This window comes from Vombatus ursinus, unplaced genomic scaffold (assembly GCF_900497805.2).
Source record: "Vombatus ursinus unplaced genomic scaffold, bare-nosed wombat genome assembly UNPS02014820.1, whole genome shotgun sequence".
NCBI classification, from domain to species: Eukaryota; Metazoa; Chordata; class Mammalia; order Diprotodontia; family Vombatidae; genus Vombatus; species Vombatus ursinus.
Window position 1 is genome coordinate 302,429 of NW_020954598.1, and position 26,939 is coordinate 329,367.

The 26,939-nt window shown below is 43.6% G+C and overlaps 1 protein-coding gene across 4 annotated transcripts in view; it reads right to left on the reverse strand.

The window, feature by feature from the left end:
* Positions 1 to 26,939, reverse strand: part of IQSEC1 (IQ motif and Sec7 domain 1) — a 208,750-nt gene that overhangs the window by 23,239 nt on the left and 158,572 nt on the right. For all 4 annotated transcript variants that reach the window (XM_027837064.1, XM_027837066.1, XM_027837065.1 and 1 more), the window contains exons 4-8: positions 16,525 to 16,686; positions 12,247 to 12,369; positions 10,760 to 10,926; positions 3,713 to 3,852; positions 1,026 to 1,055 (exon numbers count right to left, since the gene is read on the reverse strand). In XM_027837064.1, coding sequence (XP_027692865.1) covers positions 1,026 to 1,055; positions 3,713 to 3,852; positions 10,760 to 10,926; positions 12,247 to 12,369; positions 16,525 to 16,686 — 622 coding nt within the window. The remainder of the gene's footprint in view (positions 1 to 1,025; positions 1,056 to 3,712; positions 3,853 to 10,759; positions 10,927 to 12,246; positions 12,370 to 16,524; positions 16,687 to 26,939) is intronic.

Genomic DNA, 26,939 nt, shown 5'->3' on the forward strand with positions numbered 1-26,939 from the left:
AGAAAAACAAGACTAGTACCCAGGTCTCCTGACTCCTAATCAAATGTCCTTTTTAACTTTATGCCTCTAGGAGGGGGGAAAGGTTGCAGGGAGTCATCCCATGTGGGGCTGTGTGGTCACCCATTTGGGCTCTCTTCCCATGTGACCAAAGGCACGTATGCATGTCCAAGACGGCAGGATGGGGGTTGCAATGTGTGACAAAACAGTGAGTGAATGGCCCCAAATATCTGCATGCACTATATGCTAAGTTCTGACCTAACCAACCACAGGCTAGAAAAGCTATCATCCCCTTTGAGTGTTACTAGGTGCTTAAGTTAGGGTGTGAAATAATAGTAGCTGATATTTATATGGTGCTTTTTGGTTCACAAAATACTGCCATATGATCAGTCTTCCATTGCATAAAGAGGACATCCTTGACAACCCCTCATTCCCAAACCAGAGAAAGCTCAAGAATAAGAACAAGGAGGTATGAAACTCTATTGATAATTCTACTCTCTCCACCAGGAGAGCAAGGCATAGCGAAACAGTAAGGAGAAAAGTCAGAGAATTTTTACAAGAAAAAAGACCAACTTAACTGTAGCCTCTGAAGACAAACAATTTCTATACGCTGTTTGCAGGGATATTTATTTCCCAGCCCCCATTCTTCAGCCTGGACAGCCAAAATTAAGCACCATTTAAAGTGATGCCTATCTGGGTGGTAGTCTCAGCTGACCAGGGCAGGTTTCTCTCAGTCACTGCACCAGACTGTGTACTGAAATTGGATAAAAAAGGGACTCCCCAACTCAAGAAATCTCTGTTGGGCCAGCACAACTCATGTGATTTTGTAAAGAATCCACAGAAGTCTTAGGCTAGGAAAATTAAGAAAATTCATTTTTGGTGAGAAAAATAACTGAAGCTGCCAACATTTGGGATAAGCCCATATTCCAGAAGAAAGTGCTAAAGTAAATAAGCAAATGGGCAAATGACATGATTATTCTATCTTGTGTGGAGTATAGTCATGAATCAATAAGAAGAGAGATACCTACACAGCCAAGTCCATGATGCAGAGATCCAATCTATAGGAGAAAATACAGATGTGTTAAACTCCCAAAAGATACATCACAGCAATTACTTAGTTCTATTTCAATCTAGTCTTGTTAAAATAATTAAGGATTCTACTTGATCCAATGAGTGACCTTGGGAAAAGTCACTTCCCCTTCATGAGTCTCAGTTTCCCCATTTATAAAAATGATGGGGTTTCTTTCGATGAGAACTAACCTTCCTTCCAACTTCAAAATGCTATGCTATGTTTTCCTGGAATAGCATAAGGAATGTGTCTTACAAACTTAATTCGATATATAAATGAGTTCTTAATCACACCTTTATATCAGTCTCAATGTAGCTATAGGCCCTAAATGCCACATGTGCATATGGTACTTTATTAAGGAAAACAGCAGGACACAAGGGAAAGAGGACTGACTTTGAAGCCAAAGGGTGCTGTGTTCAAATCCTGCTTACTACCTGTGTGACTTTGGACAAACCACTTAGCCTCCTTTGGCTTCAGTTTCATTATCCGTAAAATGGAAGAGCTGAACTAGATGGTTTCTGAGATATAATCTTATGGCCCCAAGTCCTAATGTCAAGGATCTTAGGTTATGTCCTATTGCCGTAGTTTATTGGGCAAATCTCTTAATTTCTCTGAAGTAATCTCACTTATGAAATAAATGAAGGGGTTAGATGTGAAGCAGAAAAATTAAGGGGAAAAGTGTGGTGAATCTGGAGTCAGAGGAACCAACTTTGAATCTCAGATCTACCACCAGTATGAACTCGGGCAAGACCCTTAATCTTTCTGGGCCTCGGTCTTCCCATCTGTAGAATGAGGGATTTAAATCTGGTGACCTCTAAGAGCCCTTCTAGCTCTAATAACCCTTGATTTTATCACTCAACATCCTTGTGATTTTCAGAAAGGGTTAAGAGTACTCTTAGCAGCACGGCTAATTAAAAGTAAAGTCAAGGTGAGGGCAGAGAAATTATTTCAAATGGAGACTGTGCTGTCCCATCAGCCCTTTCAGTGCATAAAGTTTTCTAGGTTCTCAAACCACAGGCAAGGGTAGTTTTTTTTACTACTTGGAATCATGACAGAACAGTTGGACATCGTTTGAATAAACCTGTAATAATCAACGTAGAACGTCATGAAGTGTTCCATAGATATTATCAGATGTCCCTAGCAGGTAACGGATCTAGGGCAAGGGTATCAAACTCTCCCATAAAACTCCAAAATGCTGCCCCAAACCAGAAATGTTTAACAAAGTAAATAAAAATTCAGCATAATATAGATAACGTTTAATTTGTGGTTTGTGTTTTTTCTAAGTTACTATGAAGAGGCAGGGATCCATTTCTATTTGAGTTTGACACCACCGGTCCAGGGGACTTGTGAATGGTTGCTGAACCACTGGCTAAGTCCTTAAATTACATTAGGAAGGAAAATTGATCTTGTTCAAGTTCCACTATGTGTTTGGGCGAAGGGAGGAATTTGCTGCTGTTGGGGTTTTTTCCCCCCCAGATGGTATTTTCTGTTAAGTTTCTCTGGGCCTCACCATAAGAACATGCCTGATGGTCAAAGAATCACAAAAACCATCATTGGAGGATACCATCAACCCCCCTCATTTCACAGATGAAGAAGCTAAGGATCCTAGGTAAAATAATTTGTCAGCGAGTTAGTGGTCAGATACAAGATTCCAGCAGAGACTAGAATTGCCATCTCCAGTACAGTGCTTTCTCCTGCATTACCCCCACGGTGGTGCTTCTCTGCTTTCAACAACAGCCAAAGTGAAATGATTTGTCAGCTAAGGAAACCGAAATGACGTGTTATTGGCTTCCTCCTTCCCAGAGTGAACCTATACACATCCTACTCAGCTCTGAGTCACAGTCAAGATAGATCACTGCAGGAGGGACTCAGAATGGGGTGTCATGCTTAGGGAGGGGAGGAAAAAAACCAAAACAAAACACAATTCCTCAGTGAAGGCAGAATTTTACGTGGATTGGGCTCTGTTGGAAAAGTGAGACTACCAGTCAATCTCAAGAAGAGTCAGTTTAGGAGAAAGGATGGTCGTAGAAATTGCCAAGCGTGGGACTTGGCCAACTTTCCAAAGCCGTCTTTCCCCTTCAGAAGGGAGACTTCAGAGCTACTTCAAGAATCGATACAGACTGCCACGCAATTGGCACCTACTGTCCTTAAGGCCTCAGCAGAGCCCGCCCGAATCCCCTCTGCTTGCCAGGAGGTACCCTTGTAACCTCCCACCTGCAGCTGATACTTTACCAGTGCATGCCTCTGCCCTCAGGGGAGCTGGCCATCAAAGCTGCTTAAAATGCAGACATTTCACCCTAAACTTAGCACTAAAACAGAGACAGGATGCATTTGCATGCATGATGAATGGAATCTTATAAATACTTATTTGAAAATGAGGAGGAAAAATTGAAAAAAAATCCCAACATCTCACATTACAGCATTTAATATTCATAACCTCGCCTCTCCTGGGGCTGTGCTATATTAGGACTGCCTGGGTCAGGAACCAATTTGTTCTTGGAGATGGAATCGCTCTTGGGAAATGAGAGCCCTCCTGAAAAGCGGATAACTTCCCTTGCATATATGTTTTGCTCCAACTCAACTCTCCTGCCCTTATCATCTAGCCTGACTGGTACCCGGGCAGGGAGCAGCCCACGAGCCACTTACCGGCTTCTTTCCCACAATGAGCTTCTCAACCTTTTGGACCTGGGAGACATGGTCCTCGTTGGTTTTCAATTCCCGCTTGCGGATCCGTTCATAAATGCCAATCAGCATCTCCCTCGGGATGTCCTCTCCATCATCCACACCTGCAAGGACAGACAGCGGTGCTTGGTACAGCAGGGCTCACAAGTTGAACCTGATTGAGGCCCTCTGAATTTGGCTGCATCACTGTGCTCAGCACAGACTCCATCACCTCACTCAATCTTACACCAATTCCAAACACAGTTTTGCTGGACCTTGTTCCTTCAGAGAAACACCCAGTGAAGCATTTCAAACAAGAACCAAATCTGTATGTTTTCTACAACTACTGAACCAGAACAAGGTCAGGACAGCCATCCTGAACCAAATCATTTAACCTGAGTGTGTGGTTAAAGTAGACTATAGTTACATCTGTTCTGCTTCATCTCTCTTCCAGAAGACTTTCCTTTTCCCATTAAGTCCCAGGTGCCCATCAGGAGGAAGCCTCATCTCTAAGAGGGGACCATGACCTTTGTTTGACTTGCTCGTGTTGGGTGATGGGGCGAGTTAATGACCACCTTAGGACCACTCAGTAGCATGAATCATACCAAATGGAGGGGATGTGGTGTTTTAATTAAAAGTAAAAACGGTAGCCACAATTTCAGAGAACTCAGAATGAAACATGCTACTGACTTTGACAGAGAAGGGATGGACTCAGAGTACAGATAGAGCCCTTTTTAAAGACATGTCCAACGCAGAAATTTGTTTTGCTTGACTATATATATTTGTAACGGGTTTTGTTTCATTTTTTTTTTCTCAATGGTTAAGGAGAAGACAGGAGGGGGAAAAAGTAGATTTTTGTTGATTGAAAACATTTTTTTAAAGGCTTAAAACAGTTAAAAGTGATGAAGTCAGGGGCAGCTAGGTAGCACAGTGGATAGAGCTCTGGCCTTGGAGTCAGGAGGACCTGAGTTCAAATCCGGCCTCAGATACTGGATACTTACTAGCCGTGTGACCCTGGGCAAGTCACTTAACCCCGATTACCTCCCCAGAAAGCAAAAAAAAAAAAGTGATTAAATCTTAGGAAGGGTGGCATCAGAAGGAAAGAAATCAGAGCTGAGAGCTATAGTTCTAGATCTGGGTTATAATTCTGGCCCTGCCACTTATCAGCCACGGGACCTTGAGCAAGTCGCTTGACTTTTCTTCAGTCTTCTCCTCTGTAGAATGGGGGCACTGTTAAACGAGACAATCTCTAAGACGCTTTCCAGCATCGCCATTTTGTAGCCACAGACATCTCTTGCATCCGTTCCCTTCTCTCCACTCACACCAGCCAACACCCTAGCTCGGGTTCTTGTTACTGCTCATCTGGACAATTGCAGCAGCTTCCTAACTGACCTCCCTGCCTTAAGTCTCTCCCCACTTGAATCCATCCACCACACAGCTGCCAGAGTGATTTTCCTGAAGAGTAGATCTTCCCATGTCACCCCCTACTCAAATGCCAGTGGTTCCCTATTACCTCTTGATCTTTTTTTATTTTATTTTATTTTATTTTTGGTGAGGCAATTAGGGTTAAGTGACTTGCCTAGGGTCACACAGCTAGTAAGTGTCAAGTGTTTGGTCTGAGACTGGATTTGAACTCAGGTCCTCCTGACTTCAGGGCCGTTGCTCTATCCACTGTGCCACCTAGCTGCCCCCAACTTACATTCTAGTATTAGTACGCTTTACTCTCCTCCATGAACACTACAGTATAGCCAGACTGGCCTTCTCTTTCTCATAAAGGGCATCTCACTTCCCATTTCTCTGATTTGGCATTGACTGGCTCCCATGCCTGGTAAGCATACCCTCCTCACCTTTGATTTTTAGAATCCTAGGGTACTTCAAGGCTTATCTCAAGTCTCACTTTCTCCATGAGGACTTTCCTGATCCCTTCCCACCTGCTATTGCCCCCTCCCCCAAATTATCCTGTATTGCATGTACATAGACATATATTTGTGTGTGTATATATACATATATGTATACTAATTTTGTATATGTAGATAGATATTCGTGAATATACACATATTTAGACACATGCATGTTTTCTTCCCCATCTAGAGTAGGGGAGGGGAACCTTACTTAGGGCAGGGGAACCTTATTTAGGGCAGGGACTGCTTTACTGTTCTCTTTGTCTTCTCAGCACCTGTCACAGAGCACGGCACACAGCAGGCACTTAATAAAAGCTGATTCTAAAGTTCCCTAATTTCCAGTGGCAGCCTAACTTACAGCAACCATGGGCTGGCTACACAGATGCACAGCAAAGGGTCGCTTGCTCAGGCAGGGGAGAGGGAGGCAGAGGAGGCCAGAAGTTCTCTGAGAAGTTCAGAGCCGTCCTGGATGACAGACCCTCCTCCCACCAAAGTCCTCCTTCCTCCGGTGATTCCTGACACCAACCCCCCGCCCCTTTGCTCCGCTGTGCCCTTCCTGGTTTACACTTAGCCAACAGAGACGCCGCACTTGGTGCTCTCACATTTCTCTCACTCCAAACCTCTCTTCCATCCCACTGGCTTGGCACCGTGAATTTCAGCAGATCTGCAGCATTTACCCAGCCAATAAAGCCGCATAAAATACACTGAACAAACATAAACACTTCTGGGGAAACAAAGGAGCATTTGGGCCCTTTCCAGAAATAGTTTCCCAAGATTCAGGTTTTTAAAAATTGCTTAATAAGGCCTTAAGAAATCATCGTGTCCAGCCTCCTGCCTCCAGGGTTGTTCTATCACTTGAAATAATTCTGGGCTTGTTTTCTGGAGATGAAGTTGTGGAAACGTAAAGCCCCGTGTGATTTTATCTCTGGGAACAAGAAATAGCACTGTCTGTGGTCTCTTGACTTAGGAGTAGGTGATTTTTTTGAGTCACTATAAATACCATAAGACAAGGGAAACGCAAGAACTTGCATGGGTATTTTTCCTTACTTTCAGCTCCTTTACAATATTTTTGCTCTTGGAATGACTAGATAGATCGCTGATAAAACATTTATTAAGCGATTACCATGTAACAAGTGTAAAACCTAGCCTAATCTGTGAGTTTCAAATAGCAGCCTTCCCCATGACATAAACATTGGAGAAAGCCACTGGAGGAAATAAAAATCTATCATCATCTTCAAATTCCAGGTTGCTAGATCGATCTCTCCCCACTTCATACAAAATTTCATTTTGTGTGGCAGGGATGGTATTGTTCAGGCAACTAGGAAAGTCCTGGCTGTACCAGTGACAAGGTTCACGATGGCGCCTGGAAAGCTGCCCATGACAACAAGGTAGGCTTTTGCCTTATCGTGCCTAGAAATGGGCCTCTACATCATACCCCTCCTTATTTCTCCCTCCCCTTTACTTACTGTCTTCCTTCATTAGAATGTAAACTCTTTGAAGGAAAAGATTGTTTAACTTTCTTATACTCGTATCCCCAAGAGTACCTGGAACATCGTAAATGTTCAATAAATGCCTTTGCCATCCATTTACCCAGCTATTTCTTTGAGCTTTTAGTTTCTTGATCCATCCAAAGGGAATTTCTTCACAACAAATGGGTGACACCCTGCTATCTCGCTTTTTCTCAGTCAAACATCAGAGCAGAAGGGTATACAAGAGAAGATTTAGCACTACAAGGCAGCATGGAGGTCACCTAGTGCAACCCTCACTCCCATTTTACAGATGAAGACAATGAGGCCCATGGAACTGAAGTGCCCAAGGTTGCATAGCTAGTAAGCAGCAGAGCTGGAGATCAAATCCTGGTCCTCTGATCCCAAACCCAGTGTTCATACCACTAGAATTAAGGTACCAGGCACAAACCTTAGTAACGTCCCTGGAAGAAGACACATGGAAGAAAAAGGCACCTAAGTCAGTACATAAGACCATACGAGGCTCTTTCCCAACCATTACTTTGGAATAGTTACTAAAAGTCTAAAATATCAAACTCTAATAGAAAAAGGTTACAAATAATCAGGAACATTTTTTTAAATTTGGGAATAAAATAGGGTAATTAGAGGGAAGGCTTTGAGATATGTTTTGAGGGGAAGGTTGTGATATAAAAATGTATTCATGGCCAAACAGAGGATTTTAAATTTTATCTTGGGGGTCATCAGGAGCCACTATTTTTAAAACAGGGGGTCACATGGTCAGACTTGCACTTAGGAAAATCACTTTGATAAAAGAATGGAGGATGGACTGAAGCAGGGAGGGACGAGTCAGGGAGACCAATCAGAAAGCTACTGCAACGGTCCAGGTTTTAGGTGATGAGGGCCTGCACCAGAGTGGCAGGAATATCTGAGGAGATGAGGGGCCTTATGCAAGAAATGTTACACAAGTACGATGTGACTTTGGATAAGTCATGTACCCCCTCCCCCTGGGGCCTCAGTTTCCTCATCCATAAAATGGGAGGGAGGTTGAAGGATTGGTTTCTTCCATCTCTAAGTCTTATGATGTGCTTTAAATTTGTGCTTTAAAGTCTGCTAGTGCCTTCTCCTACCCAACAACAACAAAATTTACCTTGTACTTGTCTTGTGTATGTGTATTAATGTAATTTTTTCTCCCAACAGAATGCAAGTTCTCTGAGGACAGATTGTTCTACATTGTCTGTGCATTCCCAGTGCCTCACACACAGCAGGCATTTGATAAATATTTGTTGATTAGCTGGCCGGTTAGCTCCTTCGATTCTTACAACAGTCTCAGTCAATTGTGCAAATATCACTCATTGTCTCGATTCTTTGGGGCTGCATGGGGGCGGGTATATTCCTCAGGCAGTTAGTGATGGGAAAATGGGATAACGGATGTTGCGGTGGTCATTGCTACTGATGATAAGGTAGCCCAGTTTCACGAGGTAAGGACTTCCTCAACTTTAGAGAAGCCGGACTCTTTCCACCAGCCTGTCTGGGCAGAGATTTATTTCCCTCTAGAAGTTCTGGCCCCAGACTTCTAGAACCAGACACTGCTTTCTTCTTTGCTGGACCCTAGGGCACTGGAAACTTCCTCTCTAATGGCTCAGTCATATAATTTAGACTAATTCCCTCTTTGTACAAATAAAGGCCAGAGGTCTACAGAGGTCAGCTCTCTTTCTTAAAGAGCACACGATGAGTCACTAGCAAGGCAGGTCTCCCATTTCCCAGTCTGGGGCTCTTTCTTAAGGCACTAATTTATGGCTACCCTGCTAGAGAAGAAAAATAATCCTGGATGTTGTGGGCAGCAAGCAGACCCCTTACCCCAACCCTTCAGCTTGGTTTGGAACCATCCCATCCTTCCCCAAGTGGCTACTTGTCTGCTTCTAGTTAGATCTAGTCCATAGGGAAACTCACTGTCAGTTCAATTCTCAGTTATGATAAATGAGGGGCCTCATGAAGGTAGTTCTTGGTCTAAGAAAAGGCTTTCATGCCTTTCCCTGGACCTACCTTTGCTCCAAGAACCTGTCCTCTTATAGGTATACCCACCACAAGGGAGACTAGGATGGACTGAAAGATACACCAATATTTTTGACTTTCTTATTGAAAAGTAAGCACTTTTCATGAAATCTCTTTCAATACTCCCAGGTGTAACTAGATAAAAAGACTAATTTGAAGCACAATACAGGAGAAAATCATCTTTAAAAAACTAATGTTAACTAATCTCATTAATTCTGATTTCACAAATTTCAAAAATTTTGATGCTTTGGACACAGGCTTGATGTTTACCTTTCTTTGTATGAAAGTACTATGTCTATATCTATCTACTAAATGAGTTATCACGTGTAAAGTGTTTTGCAAAACTGAAAGCACTATATGAAAGCTGTCTCTTAATTATTACATATACTGAGCAACAATGTAAGCAGGATTGCAGGAGAAGGGTTACCCAACTAGAAGACAAAGTCTCTGCAAGAGCCTTAGCAGGACTGAGTTTTTATACAGTCTACAGGTTAATTAAATTTTTTTTTGTCCACCAGTTTTTACTAATTAAAGTACAGGCTGTAGGGATTACCTCTTGGAACAGTGTTAGGTCAGTTCTAGTTATTAAATGTTCTTGAAAGTAACAAAACTATGTATCCGTCGGCTAGGTGGCGCCATAGTGTCCAGAGCCCTTGGGCCTGGAGTAATGAAGACTCGAGTTCAAATATGAGCCCAGATATACCCTAGCTGTGTGACTCTGGGCAAGTCACTTCGCCTCTGTTTGCCTCAGTTTCCTCATCTGTAAAATGGGGGTAATAATAGCATCTACCTCCCAGGGTTGTTGTGAGGGGATCAAATGAGATAATGTTCGTAAAGCACTTAGCACAGTACCTGGCATGTGATAAGTGCTATTTGAATGTTATTGTTATCATCATAATCATCATTATAGTAGCAGCAGGAATTCTCTCTGGTAACAATGTTAGGCTAGTTTTAGATATTCTTGAAAATGACAAAAGTATGCATCAAGCAGCTGGTGTTGAAGTGAATGGAGAGCTAGGTCTAAGGTTGGGAAGCTCTGAGTTCAAATCTAACTGCAGAAACTTACTAGCTGTGTAACCTTGGGCAAATCACTTAATCTTTGTTTGCCTCAGCTTCCTCAACTGTAAAAAGGGGATAATAACAGTACCTATCCTACAGGGATACCATGAGGATCAAATGAGATAATATTTGTAAAGTGCTTGGCAGAGTGCCTGGCACACAGTAGACATTGCATAAATCCTTATTCCCTTTCCCCCATCAAAAATTTTTGCAGCAAACTTTTCTTTGACTGGGACCCTACCTTCTCCCTTGAGGGAAGCTACTCCCTGATTTTTTGTCCTTGTATCCCCAATTTTTTGTCCTTGTATCACCCCTGCCTTGTGCTGTGCCATGCACATAGTAGGTATCTAACAAATGCTAATTGAATTGGATTGAATTTCCAAAGAAGGCCAGAAAGAAGAAGGGCATGGAAACTAGGAGCCTGATGAAGGTCCCCAAAACCAGGATGGGAGTTGCCTGCAGCCCTCAGCGCTCCCCCTGGCTGAGGTGTTGGTACTTTTGGGAATGTCTAATAATGATGGGCTGCTTCCTCAAGCCCCAGCAGAGCTGCTCACCCCTCAAGTTCTTCACAAAATCCTCCAGCTTCATCTTGCGCTCAGGCTTCACGTTGGGGCTGTACATGTCTGTATTGAGCAGGATGATGGCGAAGGCCAGGATGAAGATGGTGTCTGGGTTCCGGAACTGCCTCACCACCCCAGGGTTACAGATGCAGTACCGCTGGCTACGGGAAGAAAGAGCAGGTCAGAGCAGGGTGGGACAGTAGGAACCAGCACTACTGAGACCCAATGGGGCCAGAGCTCTATGGCCGGGAGCTATCTGCACAGTCAATGTTCTCCTCGAGTCCTTGTAGGACTCACCTGAGATCCCCCAGAAAAACATGGACGGATTCTGCATAAAATTCACCTAATAGTAAAAGGTCCCATTTGTAATTCCAGGTGGGGAGCCAGTCCCTCGGGCACACATATTGAAAACAATCAGCCAAAGTGCGACCAAGCTTATGTAATTAAGAAAGGAACCACTTACATTTTGGTGGGCCAAGGCACCACAGAATCACAAAGTCACAGAAGTTAATCCCAGAAGGGACTTTAAATATCTTCTAATCTACTCTCCTTCTCTCCCCTCCATTTGATAGATAGGAAGAATGAAACCTGGCAAGGTTAAATATAAATAATTCACCCAAAGTCGAAGAGGAGCCAAGGCTTTCTGACCTTTACGTGTTTAGAGCAGTGTGGCACATAACAGGTGCTTAATCAATGTCGACTGATTGATTGAGTTGAATCCCAGGTCAATATTCTTTTCCAGGATATCATGCAATCTCCCTCACAGTGCTCTAATCCCACGCTATCATATGCAGAGTTCTAAAAATCTCAAATTTCAGCTCCAAAAAGAAAGGATGGTTTGGAAGAATTAGACGTAAAAGGACGGTGCCCAAGATGTGGATTTCCCTGTACGATACAAGGTGGTGCTGCCTTTCCTGACTCCCCATCCCACCAGTGGGTAACAACCTTCCTTCTCAGATCTCGTACATAGTATTCTGTTTTGTAACTCAGTACTATAGTTATCTGTGTTTGTGTCACCCCTCTAGGAGACTGTAAGCTCTGTGACGGCAAGGATTGTGTTTTGTCTAAACTTTTTATCTGCTCTAATACCTGGTATAACACTTTTTACCCAGTCCCATAATTCTTCCACATCATTATCCTCTTTTCCCATCTCCTACCTTCTCTATCTGACACTGAATAAATGCTTGTTAAGAGATCACTCAGCAATTATAAAGCACCTAATATAAAGAAAAGTAACAGAATGTATAGGGTGTGGGTGAAGAAGGAGAATGGATAAAGAAGTGGAAGACATTTGGGATTAGATTTTTTTAAAAATGAGAGTAGTCAAGGTGGACTGCAATGGGCTGGTTAATGAACTCTGATTTACCAGAGGTAAGAAAGCTTCAGAAACTAAAACCTGGCACGTCCAAACTGAAAGGGATGAGCCTGGTTTAATCCACTCGTCTCCAAGCTTGGGACCAAGGAAACCTGAGCCCCCAAACCTGAATGCTTCTATGAGTCGTTCCACTTTCTGGGCTTCTCCCTGGACTCGAATGTGAGCCTGAAATTTCCTGAGCGCTTCATCCAGTTCCATGGCCGAGAAGTCCATCTCATCCACCACACAGCTGGAACAAAGGGACACGAACACATTTAATCAGCCCCCTTGGGAGCTCCAGCCGCACCTCACCCAGACCACAGGAATAGCTCACATCTGTATTGTAATTTGTGTTTTAAAAAACAAACAAACAAACAAACAGTGTTATCCTCCCCTCAAAAAATACACCTTACATTTATATATGTGTTGTCTCCTCCCATTGAATGTAAGCTCCTCGAGGGCAAAAAGTGTTTCATTTTTGTCTTTCTATCTCGAGTGGCAGTACAGTGGCATAGTGGATAGGGTTGGAGTGAGGAAGAGCTGAGTTCAAATCCTGCCTCAGACACACACTAGTTGTGTGTCTCTAGGCAAGTCACTTAAACTCTCTCAGCTTCAGTTATCTCATCTGTAAAATGGGGATTATCTGGGATGTGTGTGTATGTGTATGTGTGTGTGTGTGTGTGTGTGTGTGTATGAATTTTGTAGGGGCATGTACAGTTATCTTTACTTGAGTAGCATGGCGCTAGACATATAATGAGTGCCTGAAATACTAAGTGCTGGAAAAGGCTGCAGATTTCCTCATTTAAAAATAAATCCACCCTTTCTTCCTATCTCTTGTCTTCCCTCTTTTCATGACTATCTGCTAACACCAACAGGAAGGGGGAGACAACTGTGTGAACCTCAGTGGGATCCCAAGAGGACAGAAGCTAAAACATCAGTTCAAATGACCTCCTTCCATTAGCTCATTCAAAGATAATTTCCAAATTAAAAAGATTTCTCTCTTTCTCCAAACTTAAGGTTTATCTTTTAATAATGGAACATTAATCACTGCAACTTTGGGCTGATGACTGGAAGCCTTCGTCAGAGAAATCTAACGTTGCTTACAAGACGCTTCATTACATAGTTGGTAATGGCTGGTGGAGATAAGCTTGCTGCTCTGCACCCATTTCTGTGAGAGGACGAAGCGAGTGGGACCAGGAGGTTTTCGCTCAGTATCTTTATTCGCTGGTGAATCTGAGCCAAAAATAGAGTCCGTGATCTCTTCTGTGGAATGGAAGAATACAGAGGGCTTCCCCTAGCCTCACATCTGTGATTCTATTTGGTGAACTTCTCCCAGACCCTCAACTGCCCTTAACTGTCTGGCATGTGGCAGTAGGTGAGCTTGCTTCCTGAGGCCATGACTATTTCTGATTTAAGGACATAACAATGAAAGGATTTCCTATCAACAAAAAAACAAGTGGGAGAGGTAGGGGCAGCAGCAACCCTGGGGGTGCAATCTATCCAGAAAAGAATGGGCCAGGAGCTGGAGTGGGGGGAAGGAGGGGACAGGGATAGCCAAGGCCAAACAAACACAAAGGCCATATATGGGGCCAGTGATTCACCAGGGTGCTAATCTACTTTCCCCCTGTACTACTTCCTCATACAATGACAAACAATACAATCAACAGAGCAGCAGCTATTTGCAGATTAGATGAAAAAGGGAGAGAAGTGCTGAGCAGTTAAAAAAATCCCAAGAAAGTAAGAGGGCCAGGTTGGGGTGGGGGGCCCAGAGGGGAGAGGAGTGGGCTTCTGCCCTTGTCCAAGGAAGGTCAGGTCAGATGGAAAATCAGGAAAAGTTCCTATTTATACCTGGGGAAGAAAGACTCAGGTCCTAGATTCCTGAAATCCATTCTTCACATTCTTCCCACTCTCTCAACACGCTCCAATCTATTTTCCTTCTATTGCCAGAACTCAGGCAGCTTATAGATATTCATTTAGAGCTTAGAATTTGTGGCAAAGACCATGGGCTAAGCGGATGGGATCGTAAGGGAGGGTGATTAGCTTCCGGATGAGACAAGAGGCTTTTAAAAGGTGAACCAGAATTTGTTCTGAGCTCAGACTAGGGTTAAATGTCAGCAATTTGATCCTGAAGTGGGGAGGGGGTTGGCTAGGACATGCCTGGAAAACGAAACAAAACAAAAATACAAGAATTCAGTTTTGCTTTGGACCGAGAATTCATCCCTATTTACGTCTACATTAGATATGACCCATGCACTTTGCAGGCATTCTGCTCTTCATTTTGATTTAGAATTGTTTGAGTAGGGTTTTGTTTTTTTTTTTTTTCCTGCTGTTGTCTCATGGCTAAGTCTGTTTGAGAAGATGTTGTGTGTTTCAGGAGGAAAAGTCCTTGAGGCCATGGACTATAGATTTAGCATAATCTATTACCTAAGACACAGTGCCAAATACATTGTGGGGCATTTCTATAGAGCACAGTACTCCATCTCCACAGAATAAAGGGAGAATGAGATTCAGCTACAATGGAAGATATTTAAATTAATCATCTGTACCCTTCTCTGAAAAACTTCAGGCAATTGGCTCTCTGAAGTCAGATGAGGATAGAGGTGGGTGGTGATGCAGAGAAGGCTAGATCATCTCTTGCAGAGTCTCTTCAGGGCCTGGGATTTCCTTAGTCAATACATGGAATAAGGATCATGTACAGTACATACAACAGTGATGGGTCGAGGTCTTTCCGTGGCTCCGAGAAGCTGGCTCAGCAAACCATGGAGGGGCTGAACTGGCTGCCAAGTAGGCCTGGCCAGTTTCAAATAGATGGCCTGAGATACTTAGACACTCTCTTTCTACTTTCCCCATCAGAAAGAAGCTTGCAGTTCAAGCCTTCTTCAAAGCTGAGCTCTTCATCTGCCCCTCAAACTCCCATCGCAAGAGGCTGGGGACAATCTGTCTTTTTGGTCTAAGAGAACATTACTGGGACTCATGACACCACAGAGGTGACCTCCTTTCTCTCTCTCCTTACACCACTGTCCAAAGCCTTCATGGCTCACTTGTCGATATTCTGTAATGGGGTGTTCTCTGGTCAATCTGACGAGCTTACATGGCGATAAATTGTTATCTGGGACTTAAAGGAAATTAAATGCTTGAGCTATCAAAGGTCCACTGAAAACCAACTGATTGGCTTTGGCCTAGTTTTGTGCTAGGCCAATAAAGGGAGGTCAGTTTCAGAGGCAGACTTTTTTTTTTCTTTTTTGTCCTTTGGAGAGAACTAGAGAGAGCTAAGTATTAATCTGAGATGAGGTGTGAGGGTAACCTTCGGTCTCTGTACAATCTAATAAACTCCAACACCTCGCCATTGTGCTCTCAGGCGGCATCTAAACAGAGGAGCTCAATGGAAGGAGGGATTTGATCTTCAAGATGTGGGCAAAGGCATCAGAGAATTGGTTCCTTGGTCAAACTTGAGTCAGGGATAGAGACAGATCCAGGGCCTGTGTTCCATGCTAGTAAGAACTGTCTGTGAATTGTTTCCCCCATCCTAGATGGTAAAGAGGTTAGCCAGTCAATCGACAAGCATTAATTAAGGGCCTATTATCTGCTAGGCACAGAGGTATGATAAATATAAGGGGATGGAGGAAAGACCATTAAAGGCTGGAGAGGGGAAGGTGGGGAGAGGATCAGGAAAAGCTTCATCGAGAATGTGGCACTTGAGCTGAGTTTTAAAAGAAAAGAGAGATTCTAAAAACAATGATGGAGGAGGCTATATTTAGATACTGGGCTCTGGGCTACCCGTTCCTAAGGGAGGTGAGGAGGTCATGAAATGGTAATAGCTTGTCTCCTGCTCTCACTGATGAAGTTGTATGCAGAACATAATGTGATTTCATTTCCAGTAATAAATTATTGTAAAGCTTCAGAAAGGGGAAAGGCCCCCAAATTAATAGATTTCCTCCTTCTGAAAGCAACTGCCACATAAATTTGGAGTAAATATCAGTCACTGGGAGGTCCATAAATCCCCATAAGCATTCTGCTGATCAATTCTGCTATGCGACATTAGCACTGCTATTGAGTAATAAAGCCTACGTGTCACAGTGTGCACTCATGAGAGGGGCACACACACAGTGGGAGGGATGAGATGTGTGTGTTATCTCCCCCATTAGATTGTAAGCTCCTGGAGGGCAGGGGCTGTCTTTTGCCTCTTCGCACAGCGTCTGGCCCACAGTAGGCACTTACTAAGTGTTTATCGATTGATTGATGAATTAACAGAGCAAGTGAGGTGTCCCACCTCCCTCCTTTGTTCACAGTGCCCAAAATTCTTCCTGGGAATGACCAGCACCCGCACCATACACATTTTCAATCTTAGACTCAGTATATATTCCTTGCCCATGCACTTGGGACCCCTGCCACAAATGCTACTCACTCAAGCACATCCCGGTTGAACTGTTTCTGCCGGTTCCCCAGGAACTCCCCGATCATTTGCCTGCTGAGACCCTTCCTCTGAAGGAGGAAATGAGCAACACCCACGGGTGTGTCAGGGACAAAGCCTCGCTCAATGAGGTACTGGACTCCCTTTTCAGGTTTCCTGGGGAGAAAACAAAACAAAAACATTCAGCCTGGTGCCCCCCCAGCACAGGGACATAGGAATAACCAGATTCTGACCTACCTGTGGGCATGGAGCAGAAGCCTTGGAAAAACCTGCCAGCTCATGGTCGATGTAATTCTACCACACAAGCTTTTATTAAGAACCTACTATGTGTCAGGGACTGTTCGATAAATTCCAACACCTCCTACGACCTCTGGGGTCAAAGACCAACTCGTCTGTGGGGCATTTACAGCCCTTCACAAACTGGTTCCATCCTAATGTCCAGCCTTAGTATTCATTACTACCTTTCACACTCTCTATGGTCCAAGGAGATTAGCTAGACACTTTTGTGGTCTATGCTACATGTATTATTTGTCTCTGCAGACAGAATGGGAGTTCCTAGGAGGGTAGGGGCCAGGCTTTCTTTTTTGTCCATATATCCTTCATGCCTCACACACCTCCCGGCAAAGAATAGTTACTTAATAAGTCCTTGTTGACTGACTACCTGACTGGCTTTGCTGGGTTCTCCCTCTCTCTCCTACACCCCAGGAGAGTGTAAGCTCTGTGACATCAGGGGTCTTGTCTTAGGTAAACTACTTATCACCCCCCGATATTTAGGAGAGCACTCTGTACCCATGAAGCAAGCTTAACAAACGTTTGATGTAATTTTTGAAACTGGAGTTACCTAATCTTGCTTAGGACTAATCTGACTAGAGGGTATACCTCTATAGGTAGGAGAAAGGCCAAACCCCATTTGCCACATCCTCTTCTGTGTGGTTTGAGAAAGACTAAGTTGCTTTCTCCTCTTCATCCCCAGTACCTGAGGTCCCAGGGCAGCCAGATGGACAAGACAACTCTTCCGAAAGCCTTAGAGTGATGAGCCACGCCCACGTGGCAGGATCAGGAAACTGTCATAATTGTTCTACTGAAATGAAGGTTCCCCAGTCCCTCACACCGGGCTTTTCGTCAGACCTGTGGGTTTCTGTCAGCCTGTCTTGTGCCTATAAGGTGGAGCTTGGGAGGAAGAATACTACCTAGGAAACCGCTTATTGGTAAATAACATTGACAGCTCCTCCAGAAAATCCTTCCATTTGGTCTCCACAGGGAAAACAATTTCTCTTCTGAACAGGGCACTGGGGGAAAGAATCAGCTTGACTGTCAAGAACATTTGTATTTGTCAATCTTGCCCTGTGAACTGGAGCCATTTCCCACCCTTTCCCTAGGGGTTGTGGGCGGGCAGAAAGCATTCATTCCTGGGAGACATACAGGCCGGTACCCACTGCACCCTTGGGAAGTTCCAGGCCACGCTCCCCTCCCCATGCCCCGGCTATTTTGGGGGTTTGGGTGGAGTCATAGGCCAGAAGGAAGCTGCTTGCTTCTGACTCCCCAGTAAGACCTCAAGGATACTGCATTTCCAAGTATAATCAACGTCCAAAAGCAAGGTGACCTGACTATTTTTATCCAAGAACGACAATACGATCATAACCCTATCCCTGGACGCTTTGTCAGAAGGGTCCACCTTTGGTCCCTCTTAGTCACCGTTGCTGTTAATGACACATCTCCAGAGACTGCCTCTTCCTCAGATCCTCCAGCCTCGTAATATCAAAATACTCTAGGTTTTCACAAAATACACAAACACTAACTTGGTTTTCAAAACCCTTTTTCTCTTCCATCCCACTGGGAATATCCAAAGGCTGCTTCTGCTGCAGCTTCCACGACTGCCTAATCAGAGGTGGGGAAGTTGTGGCCAATAGGTCCTCAAGTGCAGTCTTTTGACTGAATCCAAACTTCACAGAACAAATCCCCTTAATAAAAGGATTTGTTCTGTAAAACTTGGACTCAGTGAAAAGGCTGCACCCAAGGACCTAGAAGGCCATACGTGGCCTTGAGGCAGCAGGTTTCCCATACCTGAACCATATATATTTCCAACTGGCCGTGAACTTCATTCTAGGATTTATTCAGAAAATTCCAGTTTTCTAACAACAAAGTGAAGGGCAGCAAAGGGAAATGCTTTCTTAAAAAAAAAAAAAAAGCAAAAGAAAACACCATCTCTTAGCATGTCTTACTGTTATACTGCCCTGAGAAACAATCCCAACACAATGTAAGCTCCCTTTCCTGTTGGTCCTGACCACTGTCCCCAAGGAAATGCAATTTCCAGGGGTGGGATTATCCTGGTAACTTCCTTTAAATTTACTGAGGTATTGAAGACTTCCCCAAATGAATCTCTCCCCTTGATAACCTATAGCACTCTGGACCATGCAACCTTGATCATTTGATTATATTCAATTTGGCACCTGATTACACACCACAGATAATTGTTTTCTAATTATTTCTTCTAGGTAAGTCTCAGTGAACTCTTCAAGGGCAGAGCCTGCTATATTTTTCTATTATATCCTCCACAGTACCTTTGCCATTGTTGGGAAATACATGTTGCATGAACAAAATGAGTACAGAGTACAGAGTACAGAGAAGTGAGCTGAGGAGAACAGGGTACAGAGTTTTGCTTTTTATACTGGATTCCAGGGAAGGGGAGTCTGTCCCCAGTTTCACACTTCATGCCCACTGCAAGAGTCATGGGCTAGGGTTGTATAAGCCTTGCCTACAACTCCAGAGGCAATTATTGAAATTGGAATTTGTTAGACAGACAGTCAACCTGTTTTCCCCACCTCATGGCGCTCAGACAGTAGAAAGAAAGAAGAGGAAACACAGTGGGTGCTTGGTACAACCTGGCAAACTGCCCATCTTCCCTGTTAAGGTCCACAATCTCCTGTTGCAAGCTCAGGCCTGGGACATGACGCGGACTCCTCAGGGGGACCTCTGTCTCTGAGAACAGTGCTGGGGTCACACTTTCCCTCTAGTAAAGACTGGAACTTGGACTCTAATTCTATATGATTCTAAAACAGTTAAAGAAACTGCCCTTTCAATTACAGGAAGAATAAGACCACCAAATAATAATCAACAGAACTCTCACATCAGCATGTGCTTTATACTTTCCAAAGCTTTCCCAATCATCTTATCTGGTTCCCACAACAACTCAGAGATGATTTCATCTCGCAAGGTCCAATATTTTACTCCAGGACACACAAGAAATGAAAGGGCAAGGCAGGGCTGGAACACTGTGGTCTCCTCACTCCTTGCCTAGTCCTCTTTTCATTACACCAGGGAGACGTCCCAGGGTCAGCTCTTCCTAGAGGGCAAGCCCTTTCCCCTACCTCTCTGGACTCTATTTGAACGAGCAGCCTGGCGTACTGAATAGGGAGCAGTCACAGAGTCAGGAAGACGTGGGCTCAGGTCCTACGTTTGATACACCCTGCTTGGGTGACAACGGACAGGTCATTCGACCTCTCAGCGAGTCCCCCAGCCAGCTCTCTAACATTCCTAAGCTGTAACGCGGTTGATGGTTTGGTTTGCAATGGGAGAGGGAGTCTCTTAACCATGATTTCCTCACTCCGATGAAATCATTGGTCCTGTTAAAAAATAAAATAAAAACTTTCAATTAGTCTGTGTTTCAGGTATTGCTCCTCGGGTGTGTTCCAATAACACCCTCTAAGTGATTTTCAAAGGTCCATCTTGGTTCCCAGCTACAAGTCCTCCATCCTGAATGAATTCTCATTGGCTTTCTCAGTCTTGCTCAAGTAAGACCACCCATTTATAGATGCTGCCCGATCTCATGGGCAAAGTTCCACTCTTGGTTTTCCATACTGCCTTAGTCTCATTCATCCTATCTGTGTGACCCTGGACAAGTCACTTTGGTCTCCACGTTCTCAACTTTAGAGTTGGGCTGTGCATGTCGAAATCAGGCATTAATATCGCTCTTTAAGGTTTCTGAAGTGCTCCACATACAATATATCATTTGATCCTCCCATTTATTAGTACTTTACAGTTTATAAAAGGCTTTATATGCCTCAAATGGTTTCCTATTGATAGTCTCATCTGATAATCACAGCAGCCCTGTAAGGTGGCACTATAGGTTCTATTTAGCCATTTTTACAGATGAGAAAACTGAGACACAGGGGAGTTAAATAACTTGTTTGTTCAGGGTCAAACGTGACTATGACTGCAGCTGAGTATCTGAGCTGAGGTTCAAAACCAAGTTCCTTAACTTTAAATCCAGCTCTCTTTCCTTTATACCATACGGTTTTCTTTATTGGAAAGATGATGACGATAATAACAATAGCTAGCACGTTAAGGTTTGCAAAGTGCTGTACAAATATCAGTTCACAAGATCCTTACAATATCCCTGAGAGGTAAGTGTGACTATTATCCCCATATTTACAGATGAAGAAACTGAGGCAAACAGAGGTTTGTGACTTGCCCAGCGTCACACAGCTATTATGTATCCAACGTAGGATTTGAACTCAGGTCTTCCTGATCCCAAGCCTAGTGCTGTATCCTCAGTGATATTTATATAACAATTTAAATAACTTTAACAACTTTGCAATTGGCCTTTTTGTATTCCTAGGGCCTTGGCTGCCATGTTGAACCTTCTAAGTGCTTCAAGTTTACTGAGACGCTCTTCCTTTTTTCCATGATTAGTTAGCTGTTGGGTACCTACTAGGCACTTTGTGGGGTTCTAGCTGGCACAAAGCTGAAGCTGCACGACATGCAGCCTGCCATTGGGGACCTTACAGTTCAGCAGGGGAGATAAGACAGGCACCGACAACTTGTTAAAATGGGAAACGGACAATCACAAGGTATATTTTTGTTTGGCTGCTGATGGTATCCGAACTCTTTGTCTAGTGTTGAGATGAAGATGCTTATCTCAACAATTCTGTTCCATCTTTGGCTGTGACATCCATAGCTGCTCACTTGCCATGGGAACACAGGATTTAAAGCTGGAAGGAGACCTTAGTTCAACTCCATCATTTTGTATAGCAGGAGACAAATCCAGGAGATAAGAGTACTTGTCCAAAGGCATATGTGTAAAAGGTGGCAGAAACTGGGTCTTGAACACAGTTTTTCTGAATGCAAATCTGTTTCTTTTTCTCCTCTATCACACTGCCTTCCCATATTTAGATGTAGACAGCCACATTTTTCTCTGACTTCTGAAATGAGACACAAACCCACGCTTTTTATCCGTAACATTTCTCCCTCCTGGCTAGCCTATTGCAGGAGCCTAATTGTGCCCCCTCTCTGATCTCTCCTCCACAACTGCTAAGGAGCTAGCCTAGGGCAGCCCACATCACTTCTCTGCTCGACAATCCTCAGGGGCCCCTTATTGCCTCTGGGATAAAAATGCAACTCCTCTGTTTGGCATCTAAAGCCCTTCCCAATCTGGCTCCAATCTCCCTTTCTAGACTTAGGACATTTATTATTCTCCCTTATGGCCTGCCATGATTCAACTAAAGTGACTACTGACTTTCTCCCACATGGCACTGCATCTGGGGGGGGGGTGCCCTTAGCAGAGCCTATTCCCCAGGCTTTCAACTCCCTCCCTCATCTCTACCCTTTCAGAATCTCTAGCTTCCTTTAAAGACTCACTCAACTGAAGTGTCGATTCCCACATGGAGACTTTGCTGATTTTCCCTCACCCCCAAACATCAACTTTGTATTTACTTGATATATATTTTATATCTTCTTAGACGTGTACGTAGTGTTTCTCAAGTCAACAAGCATTTATTAAACATCTACTACGTACCAAGTTCTGTGCTAAGTAAGCTCTGGGAGTATAAAGAAAGGCAAAAAACAATCCCTGCCCTCAAGGAGCTCACAGTCTAACAACCATGTACAAACAATACGTACACATACATACATACATATATATGTATACACACACACACACACCCCCATATAATAGAGCCATACAACTTGTTCTGAGAGGTTTGGATTCAGTCCAAGGGCCACACTCGAGGACCTAGAGGGCCACGTGTAGCTTCAAGGCTGCAGGTTCCCCACCCCTGGACTATAGGATCCATGAGGTCTGTTTCAATTCTAAGACTTTGTGCTTTATGATTTCTCTATGAAATGAATGCATTTGCCTTGATGTTCACTAATACAGAAGTTCTCTGTAATGATTTCTAAGAGGCTGAGAAGACCTATCACTGATAAGAAGAAATGGGTGAAGAACACAGGATTTGGAGCCAGAGGGTACCTCAGATCATGTAGTCATATGTACCATGCACTTCACAATGAGGAAAACTGAGGCTAAGAGATGTCATATGACCTGTCCAAGGTCACACCATTAAGTTTCTCTTGTCTTTGCAAATATGAGAAAACCACACAGCATCTCCTCCTAAAAGTTAACATTCACATAGTACTTGAAAGAATGAAATAATTTTCCTTCCAGTAACACTGTGAGATAGGTATTACATGTCCATTTTATAGATGAAGAAAGTAATACCTAGAGAAGTTCATTGACTTGTTCAAGGTTACACAACTCACTCTAGTGGCCAAAATGGAATCAAACCTAGGCTTGAATATTCATTCAATGGTCTTTTCTTTTAACCACACTACAATGTCTCTATTGAGACTGTAACCTTTCCATGACTTAAGACTTATTAGATGATTCTTCAGCTATAGTAAGACATCTGCATAAGACGTCTTTTTCTAGTTGGGTAGAACCTGCCAAAGCTTAAGGGCTGCAGTTGTAGCCTTTGCACCGCCATAGTGCAAGAAAGCACTGGAATGGAGCTTTCCTAAAGCTACACAAGTCTAGACTAAGAACACAGTTATGGGCTGTGCTCAGGTTTTTGTACAAACTAGATTTGGGAAAAAGAAGGATAATCTATATTAGATATCAGATTTAATCCAAGCATTAAGTACTTGCTTGGCAGAATACTTGGCAAAAGGTGGTTACTGAGGATATACAGATGAAAACAAAATCATCCGTGTCCTCAAAGGATTTTACATTATAATGAGGGAATAGAACATGTACACAGATAAGCAAATACAAGATAATCTGAGGAGGGAGACCTCCTAACTATTGCGGTTAGGAAAGGACTTGCACAACTCTGAAAGACTTAAGAACTCTAATCAAATGAAGTCAAAAGCCATGATTCCAGAGGACCAGTGATAAAGCATGCTACCCACCTTGAGATAGAGAAGGGATGGAATCTATGCAGAATAAGACAAACATTTTCATATAGATCCAATTTTGTCTTGGTTAGTTATACATATTTGTCATAAGGGCTTTGTTTGATTTTTTTTTTTCCAATGGGGGGAGTAGGTAGAAGGAACAGTGAAGCTTTTTATTGGGAGAAAAAAAAACCAGAAAGAAAATAAAAAGAGAGAAAGGAGGGTCACTGAAGCATTAAAAAACTTCACAGAAAAGAACAAAAAAGGCCAGAAGGAATCACAGGTTTCAAAGTTACATGTTGGATTTATTATACACTTATAAAAGCAGGCTGTAAGTAAAGAGATTCAGTTTCATGTTCAATCCTCCTTTCCTGTTTTACTACATGCGTGGAAAATGTTCGTTGTATTTGGTATTTGTAGAACAAAAAAAAAAGAATTTTTTTAAAGGGAAAGGCTTTGCATAGGGTGTAGTACTTGGTAGAGCCACTATAGTATATTTATATGCGTATAAATTCAACACACTGTACATTTACAACTCTATATACACTTACATTGAATGTATGCTTGTTTGTCTCTAGATTGTTAGTATCTTAGGGAAGGAATTGGCCTACTTTGACCTCTCCATGAACATCTGGCACAGTGCTAGGCACTCAGCCTTTCTTTCCAGGGAAGCTTCTTCTAATTCCACATGAGCAGAAAGGAAGGAAAAAAAGAATCTCTTAACACCCGCAGGAAAGTAAGCATGAGTCTGGAGGAAACATTTCAAACTTGCCTTTACAGCTTCCAACTGCCAGCCCTCAGACCATAACACTGGCAAACATGACAAATGTGGTGGGACTTCAGGGAAAACAGGCAGCCTTAGCATACTGTTGGTGGAGCTGTGAATCAGGATAGCCATCTTGGAAGGTAATTTGGAACTATGTACCAAGAGATGTTTGTACCCACTACAGTGATACAGCTACCAGGCTTCTAACCCAAAGAGATCAAAGAAAGAGGAAAAGGACCAACGTGTACAAAGATGTGTGTAGTAGCTCTTTTTTTTTTGTGGCAGCCCAAAATTAGAAACTAAGGGGATGTCCTCCTGTCAGGAAATGGATAATCAGACTGTGGTATATGGAGGTGATGGAGTATTATCGTGCCACAAGAAATGACAAAATGGGCAGTTTCAGAGGAAACTGGAAGACATCTGTGAATTCATGAAAAGTGAAGTGAGCAGAAATAAGAGAACAGATATACAATGACAGTATTATTGAGAAAAATGACATTGAAAGACCCCAGAACTCTGATCAATGCATTGATAAACCGTGTGCCCACAAGACTGAAGATGCAACAGGCCTCTCACCTCCTGCCAGAGAGGTGACTGAACTTAAGATGAAGAAAGAGACACACATTTTTGGACATGACTAGTGTGGGAATTTGTTTTGCTGGACTATGCATGTTTATGATGAGGGTTTTATTTTTTGTTGTTGTTCAACTGGTGGTGGTGGTGGACAGCAGAAGGAAGAGAGTATGAATGCATGTAAAATAAATGATTGTATATGAACTGGTTGATTAAACAATAAGATTATGCCCTCTCCCCAGAACTATCTTCACTAACAAGCACATGTCTTTGGGCACAAAGTAGTTACTCAAGCTGTCTAAACGCACTAGCTATGAAACTTGTCCATGGGGCACGGCCAACTCTCTTCTCCTGACAGCTCCCAAAGTCTGAGATGGGATGGCTCCTAAAGACCCCACCAAAGGGCTACAACACCTCCAAAAAAGATCACATTAACACACAGCTACTGGAATGCTGTGGATCGACAAGCTGGGCTGCTAAGAAGTATTTCATGGCAGAAAGCCTTCCATGAAGGGGAAAGAAAGATTGCATTCCTGAGCCTCATTTACTTAGAAGGGACTTCAGGGATCACCTAGCCCAGAGGTTCTTAATCTGGGGTCCATGGACCATAGATTTCAGGGTGCTTTGTGAACTTGGATGAGAAAAAAAATGACATCTTTATTTTTACTAGCCATTGGCTTCCCTTGGCAATCCTATGTTTTTTATTCTATGCCTTTAATAATATTATTCTAGGCTTCACTAGAGAGCCAAAGGGGTCTAGCACACAAAAAGGTTAAGAACCCCCTAATCCAGTCTGACTTTCTGATTTTGTTGATAAGAAAGTTAACATCCCAGAGAGGTCACCCAAGGTCACAAAGTAAGTGGCAGAGCCAAGCCCAGAAGCCAGGTACTCTATCCAATATGTTCTGCCTTCTCCTCATCTCTGCACTAGATAGGAATTTACCCAAGGGGATCTCCATGGCTGAGCCCTTGAAAAAGAAATAGCTACTGGAGTCAAAGGCAGGAAAACAAGCATGCTTTTAAAAAGCTTTCTAGAAAGTGTCCCAGCTGCCTAAGTGCCGAGGCTTCACGGCAGCCTGCATGTGCCTGACTCCTCAGACTTAAGTCTGTCCTGTTTAGAGTCACCCCTAAGCCCCCCCCCACCCCCGCCCCCGCCTCCTCCCAGGCTTCTTCCCACGATGGCCTGTTCTGAGACGGGTGACTAAGCTTAGTGTCTGCTCTCAGCTTCCAAGGGAAGAAGTTACACAGAGAATGGGAGAGTCCCCAAATCGGAATCTCTTCAGAGCTGGAGGGGCTAGGAAGGCAGAGTAACCTCACTGATCCTGGAATTTCTGGGACTGATTCTGTGCCTGGCTCTCCTCACATACTGGGTTCTTCCCTGCCACAGTAGGGCATCCTCAGGAACTCTGGCGGGGTGGACTGCCTCTCCCAGTTCCTAAGTTGGGAATGGGGTTGAGGAAGAAGGAAATTGAAGGAAAACCAGGTAGGTACCCCAGGATGGGCTCTGGCCTCAGAATATCAGCATTCTCTAGATGAAGGGACATCATGCTCACGTTAAAATCCTACCACCCCATCACCCCTTTCCTCCCTCAATATCTCCTTGTGACTTCTGACATCCCCATTATGCTACCCAATGCATGTGGGCAAGCTCTCACTGTTTCTGGAGGCCAGATGTGGCAGCTGGCAGGGAAGAAGCCTTGTGTTTACTGGGGGTCTGAATTGGGCCAGGTACCAAAAAGAACATACTCACATGTCTCTGCCCTCTGGGAGTTTATAATCTGAGGCAGACTGGTACTGGCGTCACACATACCAAAAAAACTTGGACGTGGTGGGGCACATAAAGACAGACAGACAGACAGACAGACAGACAGACAGACACACACACACACACACACACACA